At 47.1% G+C, this 7,588-nt stretch overlaps 1 protein-coding gene across 3 annotated transcripts in view; it reads left to right on the top strand.

The window, feature by feature from the left end:
• PLCB3 (phospholipase C beta 3) overlaps positions 1-7,375 on the top strand; it is a 130,788-nt gene extending 123,413 nt beyond the window's left edge. For 2 of the 3 annotated variants that reach the window (XM_083163976.1, XM_083163975.1), the window contains exons 27-33: positions 2-206; positions 1,038-1,170; positions 1,262-1,338; positions 1,965-2,054; positions 2,175-2,232; positions 5,603-5,689; positions 6,729-7,375. In XM_083163976.1, coding sequence (XP_083020102.1) covers positions 2-206; positions 1,038-1,170; positions 1,262-1,338; positions 1,965-2,054; positions 2,175-2,232; positions 5,603-5,689; positions 6,729-6,959 — 881 coding nt within the window. In that variant the 3' untranslated portion in view covers positions 6,960-7,375. Of the gene's footprint in view, position 1; positions 207-1,037; positions 1,171-1,261; positions 1,339-1,964; positions 2,055-2,174; positions 2,233-5,602; positions 5,718-6,728 lie in introns of all 3 variants that reach the window. The other variant, XM_083163977.1, reaches the window with a different exon arrangement.
• Positions 7,376-7,588: the final 213 nt, after the last annotated feature.

Raw genomic sequence — 7,588 nt, 5'->3', positions numbered from 1 at the left:
GACGTGAAGACCCCTTCCTTAGAAGAGCTGAAGTTACAGAAAAGTTTTGTGAAGCTGCTTTGCCGACAGTACAGGGAATTGCGCCATATGCACCGCAAACACCTGCGCAAGGTGTCCTCTCTCTGCAAAGAGCAGAACAGCAGATTCATACAGCTGCAGGGCCTTCGAAGGAAGAAGTTTGGTAAAAACACTAAAGGGGGACAAGAGTGAGTAACATTACTAACATAAACCGCTGTGGTCATCAGTATTGTGTCATACAGAAATATAGACTTTGTAATCTTTGTGAACTTGTGTAAGTACTTGGTTACCGTACTGAGGACTAAATCATTCATATTTAGGTTCTGTGATGCAATGGATTCTTATAGCGGGGAATGTGGATACTTCGGGCTAGCAATGGATTTGGTTACAGCCGAGGGCATTGTGACACCATATAGCACAAGTTATAGAACCATATCATGGATTGCTTATATGACGTCAAAGCCAGTCTGAGGAGGGTATTCAATTTCTCATCTATTCAATGCCGCGTCCGACAGCATTGAAGGCTTTCAGATCAGCATTTTTTAAAATAGAATCTTAATTGTCGAAAACAGCCACTAATTGTCAAATCCACAGCAGATTCCGTCAATTTAGCGGCTGTTCTGACACTCGTAACATTGAATACCGACTATCGAGTTACCATCGGAATGGGTTGAATGACCCTGGATCCGACTGCCAGGAATGTCTCAACAGTCGGATTCGGGATTCAATACCCCCCTGATTATGATAAAAACTATAAAAGGTTTATAGTTTAAAGACCCAGATTTGCTGTTTTTTATGTGATTCTGCACATTAGAATGGACACTCCCATTAGAAGCGCTGAGGACTGAAACTTACAAGTATATACATGTAGCTGTGACAATGTTCTTTATTTTATCTTTTATATCACTCCATGCTGTGATGAGGTCTTTGGATCATAACCGTTCTATTGGTGTTATGTTAATCGCTATGCATATCTGCATATATCTGTGAGTGAACCAACTATTGCTGTATGCTTGCAGTTCATATTCAGAGCAAGAAGAGCAGCAAAAGAAGCTAGTGGATCTACAGGGAGAGCAGCAGAGACACCTGCTGGAGATGAGAGAACTTCAGCATGAACAAGAGAGGAAAATCAAACACATCCACCTGCAGCAGGTATTCCATAACCTAATCCCACCAATGGCCACTCTGCGGACTGCGACCCCATTGGTCAGTGTCTAACAATAAGTGTTTGTCTCTGTCTCAGGCTGTTCAGAAGCTTCAGGATGTGGCCCAGTCTTGTCATTCTGCTCAGCTCAAGAAGTTAAAAGAGATCAATGAAAAGTGAGTTGTGTATTAACCCTTTATTTAATAGAAGAGACCCCACTGCTTGTGACCGACTGATGGGTAAAAGTGGGCATGCAAATTCTAGGGTAGCCGTGTCCTGTCAGCACTGGTTTGTCACGGCATGTCAGTGAGTGAGCAATGTGGTGTCTAGAGAGAGATCATGAAGATAAATGATATTTCAGACAAATACTGTCTTGCTTGGTAAGATAAAGGGGGTATTCAAACCCCAGCAGCCATCTCACAACAGGGCAGATGGCTGCGGGGCCCTATTCAATGCTGTCTTCCCCAACAGCATTGTACAGGGGATCTTGGCAGAACGAGCCCGACTTCACAAGCAGTCGGGCTCGTTCTGCCGAGAACAGTCGGGAATTGACGAGCTCCAAGCTGCAGCTCGCCAATTCCGGCTCGCTGCCACGCCCCCTTCTCGTCACGCGGCAGGCGGAACATTGAATCCTGTCTGCAAATTCTCGGTCTAGCATACCGAGAACGGGACATGGTCACGGCTGTCAGGCCAGCTCAACAGCCATGACCCAACATTGAATACCCCCCAAAGACAGGGTGATGGGAAAGATGGGGAGGGTTAAGCATTATGACATTACACCTGTGCTCATGTCTCATTGTAGGGAGAAGAAAGAACTACAGAAGATTCTAGACAGAAAGAGACATAACAGCATCACTGAGGCCAAATCGCGAGATCGGCAAAAGAAAGAAGGGTCAGTGGGAAAGCGTCAAAACGCCTACTCTCTATATTCACCTATCCTATGTCCCCTAATATTTTCCTCACTTCCACATTCTATCCTACTCTTCTATGTAACACATTATATTTCTCGCAGGGAACTTACTGAGATCAACAGGCGTCACATCAATGAGTCGGTGAATTTTATACGCAGTGTAAGTGGCTTCAGACATTGCAACTTTTCAGTGAATCGTTTGGAAAAATGCTCTTATACAGTATCAGTGGTTCTCAAACTAGGTCTTCAAGAAGCCCCAACGGTTCACGGGTTTTGCAGGTCACCCAACAGGTGGATCGCTAATCAGAGAATTTGGGAATCAAGCGGTTACCGAACAACTGGGCAATGCTAGCATGTGCAGGCAAAGAGTGAGAAAATATCTGTACACATACATGTGGCAGAGTAGCCGCAGTTTGATTGACAGGAAGCTGGCATTTAGGGGCATAGACATTTTCTAGGTGTGTAGGTGGGTGGGTCTCTGACATCAGCGATGACCACTTCCAGCCTGATTCTTGAGCTGATTAGTGAATGCCCCAGACTGACGCAGATGGAAAAAATGTTCACTGGTTCGTTTTTTGTGAATGGATCTGTGAAAATATCGCTATATGCAATGTATTTGCAATTTTGCAAGGGGTGGCCTTTCTTTCTGTCTGGACGGTGGCTTTCTGCTTGCACTCCACTGCAAATTCTCTTTAGTGATCCATGATGAATAAGGCCCTAAGACACACAAAATAAGGAAAAAGTATTCAGTCTGTGTGAAGAAGAAAGGACAGGTCCGATAAGTGTCATGTGCCATTCATAAGTACACTTTATATCCGACTCTGTTCCTTTGCAAATAAAAATATCGGTACTTGTTTCCTAGCACGGCGCCACCGATTTAAATTTTATGCAATCGGGTTGCAAAAATCGGGGCAATCGCATCGCATGCAACCAAATTGCATACAATGCGATTGACCCAACCGACCCGATTTTTTACATTGGAACCAATGTTAAATGGTCCCTGAGACCCGATTTTACATTGGCCCCAATGTTAAATGCCCCCCAGACCCTATTTTTCATTCTATGCCCCCCCATTGTTAACGCCACGATCAACGTGAACCCGAAGAGTACGCGTCCGCCGACCTTTTCATACCCCCACTATCCACGGCGGACACCCGGTACGCGTCCGCCGACCTTTTCATACCCCCACTATCCACGTCAGCGCGGAGTTCATTCTATATAGTGTGGCGAGCGCAGCGAGCCACCGAGCCCGAAGCGTGGCGAGCAGACGCCATTTAACATTGGTTCCTATGTAAAATCAGGTCCATCGCATTGGTTGCATTGTATTCCATTATAATGGCATGCGATGGACCCGATTTTACATTTGTCGGGAAACCTTAAAAAAAGCCCGAAATCGGGTTGGTCGGGTCCCATCGCATACCTTAAGTTAAGGTATGCGATGGGACCCGATGGGCGCCGTGCTAGGAAACAAGTACCAAAAATATCTTGTATTTTGCTATATAATATGTATATAGAAATCTTCGGTACTTGTATACTTTCACGGCTCCCACGATGTGCATCGTACAGGGAAAAATCGCATGCGATCTGATGTGATGCGATGTCATTTTTCACAGAAATTATGGACATGAGTTGACATCATGTAAAATGCACCCCAAATGTAATTTTTCACACTGTACCACCCCCACTATCAACGCCAACCCGAAGCGTGGCGAGCCCGCGAGGTGCGGCGGTACGCGTCCTACGACCTTTTCATACCCCCACTATCCACGTCGGCGTGGAGTTGAGAATAGAAAGTGTGGCGGACACGGATACCTGTGAAGCCCGCGAGGTATCCGTGTGAAGCCCGCGAGGTATCCGTGTCCCCTCGCGGGGCTCGCCACGCTTCGGGCTCGGTGGCTCGCTGCGCTCGCCACACTTTCTATTCTCAACTCCACACCGACGTGGATAGTGGGGGTATGAAAAGGTCGTAGGACACGTACCACCGCCCCTCGCGGGCTCGCTGCGCTCGCCACGCTTCGGGTTGGCGTTGATAGTGGGAGTGGTACAGTGTGAAAAATGACATTTGGGGTGCATTTTACATGATGTCAACTCATGTCCATAATTTCTGTGAAAAATGGCATCGCATCAGATCGCATTCGTTCTCATGCGATGCGATCGCATGCGATTTTATAAAAAATGCACAAAACTACGGGTAAATCGCATCGGATCGCATGCCACTACATATGGCATGCGATGGCATGCGATGGGAGCCGTGAAAGTACACAAGTACCAAATCTTCTGCTAGTGGGGTGATCAAAGGCTACAACCTGCGTCTGACTTACAATCAAGCCCATTAGCTTCTTGCAGAAGGGTCACTGGCCTGTTAGACGCCCACCCCCTTCCCACATGAGCCGCTGTCAGCTGCTTGGTGTACATGTATTGCCCACCCACAGGCAGCTTCACTAAAGGGGCCCATACACAGGGTTGGCCCAAATCGGATGTGTTTGACACCTAATCCGACCTGATGTGTGGTCCTGTGTGCATTGGGTCGGACCCTACAGATTGAACTTGCTGCTGGTTCAATCTGTCGGATCAGGCCCATCAATGGCACATGGCGGGTTCTTTTTAGCACCCACGATGTGTTAGTCAAATCCGTAGGTGTGTGACAGCGGTAAAGTGCCTCTGTCACACACATATTTGCAGCAGTGGGGTCCCTGTGGTGCTGGGCAGTAAGTCAGTGGGATCCGTGCGGCGGCTGGGAACGAAGTAGCGCTATTTGCCGGGTGGCGGTGCGAGAAGCGCTGCTGAATTTGAAAAGACTGGCTGGATGCTGATTGGCTGAGATTCAGCCAATCAGCATCCGTCCAGTCTTTTCAAAATGTTTTTAAATTCAGCAGCACTTCCCTTGCTGCCATCTGGAAAATACCGCTACTTTGTTCCCAGCCGCCGCATGGACCCCACTGACTTACTGCCCAGCCCTATAGGGACCCCGCCCCGTGCCACACGGACCTCCCTGCCCACCACTGCCGGCTCCTCGGGGATATATATGCAATAAATCAAATGCAATTTATTGCATGTATAATTTGGCACATCAAGTGCCAAATAGTAAGCAGCCTTCTAAAGGGCAATCTGGTCCGACTTGTCCTTAGGACAAGTCGGACTAGTGTATGGGGGCCTTAACACTTCAATGACAGCAACAAAAATCTTCCTTTGTTTGAGACATTAGCCCACTCTTCTGCAATTCCTTCCAATTCAGTTCTCCTTACTCTTAAAAAGGTAAAACATATTCTAATGACTTGCGTTCTGCAAGGAAAGTGTAATTGGTTATGCAATTATAGTGAAATATGCTATCAATGATAGAAGCCTTGTTCCTATATTTAAATTAGACTACTGATTCCCATGGTAAGTTTTCAACTCCGGAAATCAAAGACAGAGGAAATAAAGGTGTTGCTTACTGTAGATGATAACATAGGAATAACACTCACATGTTGCATGTCCAGAGGTGACCTAATCACCTATGCATATGGTCTTAGTATTGCTTTCCTTTGTAGTTAGAAGAAGCACAGAACAAGCGCCTGGAGAAGTTACTGGCTGCTCACCAGGAGACCCTGCAGAGGATAAAGGATGAGGAGCCGAAGGTCAGTCTCAGAACAGATTGGAAGTAAGGTCTGTGAGTCCAGTAGGTGTTCCATGGGGGTAATGGGAGTAGATAAGCGGATGCAGGTGCATCGTGGGAGTGTCCTTGTAAGCGGTTGTGTCCAAAGACGCACACAGATCATAGTCATATGGAGAAACTGCACCTGACATAGGGCTTGTGTAAAGGCGCACGTACACTAGTGTGATTTGGACCCTTTTTACCCTATTTAGAAGGATCAGACCAACAAATGGGGTGAAGTCAGATTATATGTACAGGTGGAGCCCCTCTCTTCCTTGGCCGGCACTCGCCAGAACATCCCCGCTGGGGAGCACTGGCGGAGAGGTACTCCATCAGACTGGAACGTGCGTGCGTCTCACATGCACGTGCGTCTTAGTCGCTGGGCAGCGGGACACTGCCTGTCTGCTTCAGGGAGACGGGCAGGGTTAGGGGGAGTGCGGGGAGGTGGGGACAGGCGTCGGGACCCGGGGGAGCTCCATTGGAACGTGGTGCGTGAGCATCTTGTGCGTGTGCGAACACCTTCTGGTGGCTGGCGGGAACTGGCGATAGAATCGCCAGCCCCTACAAAGATGGAGCACGCTCCATCTGTATTTTATCTCCAATCCAATCCTCTGTCCCGTGCGCATTGCATCAGAGTCATACAGTAGATCGCAATGGCTGCCATCAAGATTTGTTGGATCCCGCACCCTTGGCTGGGATCACATACCATACATCCTATGCAAAAGGACCACATACGGTGTATCGTATGCGATCCTGCGCCTGGCGGGGAGTTCCAAGGGAAATAGCGTTTGACTTCTATCTCCTAGAAGTCCCTCTAGTGTTTGGGGGCCTTAAGTTTTCATGGTGTATCAAGTAGTGCATCTAAGATAGAGAAATGAAAATGCACTGGGGCATCTCAGTGTTGACCTGAATCGGGCCCATAGGCTTATATGTTCCAGATTCCATGCCAGCACCCAGCAATACCCAATTATTTTTGTTCCACATGTTACTACTACCCCTGTCCATTTTTCCCCCCTTTCTAGCTGATGACTCAGTTGGAAGAGGAATGCCAAGCAGAGTTCCGTCAGCTCCCCCAGGAAGTACGACGATACCTGCAAGAGGAAGGATGCAGTTGGGGAGGAGGCAGCTCAGGGCCTCCATCGTCCACACAGAGCACTCCATCATCTATCACACGGGGCTGGGGGTCACAGCTAGATGAAGGGGACCGTTTACAAACACCAGAGGACTCAAGTGATGAAGCGACTCGACTCTGACCCCCCAAAAAATCAAGAACTTTTATATTTTTATTATGTATAAATATTCAGAAGATCACCCTTTTCAAAAACAGATGGACTCATAGCCACTGATATAGTATCCTCAAAATGTATTATGGAACCTGTTTTTTTTTATATCAAACACAAATCTGAGGACACCAAGTGCTGAACTTCCTCCTGGGATGTATAAACTGTATAGTCACTGATCTAATGAGGAGGAGACGGTGCGCATATTCCCCTGAATGACACTGTTTGTGCAACACTATGTAAGAGCAGCATCGAGCGAATGTTGAATGTTGTGTGCAAAAGTGGATTGTGTGTATGGGTGTGTATGTGTGTGTGTGTCACAGGGTTCTCCCATTTTATGTATTTTTTACACACATTTTATTTCTCCAATAAAATGGGCAGAAATAGTGCGCTGCTTATTAATATCATTCTTGTCACTGTGGATACATGGCACCCATATCGTATTCAGTGAACATCTCCAAGTATTGTATGAACAGTCCTGTAATGGTCCTGTCCTGGTGAGGGCAAACACGGGACAGGGATGTAACTAGCAGTTATTAGGGCTTACAGCAAAATATACTGAGGATTTGTGGCCAGATGCTCTAAGCTTCAAAAGTGATCAA

Source organism: Crinia signifera, chromosome 11, assembly GCF_055691185.1.
Source record: "Crinia signifera chromosome 11, ASM5569118v1, whole genome shotgun sequence".
NCBI classification, from domain to species: domain Eukaryota; kingdom Metazoa; phylum Chordata; class Amphibia; order Anura; family Myobatrachidae; genus Crinia; species Crinia signifera.
This window is presented reverse-complemented; position numbering and strand designations above follow the sequence as displayed.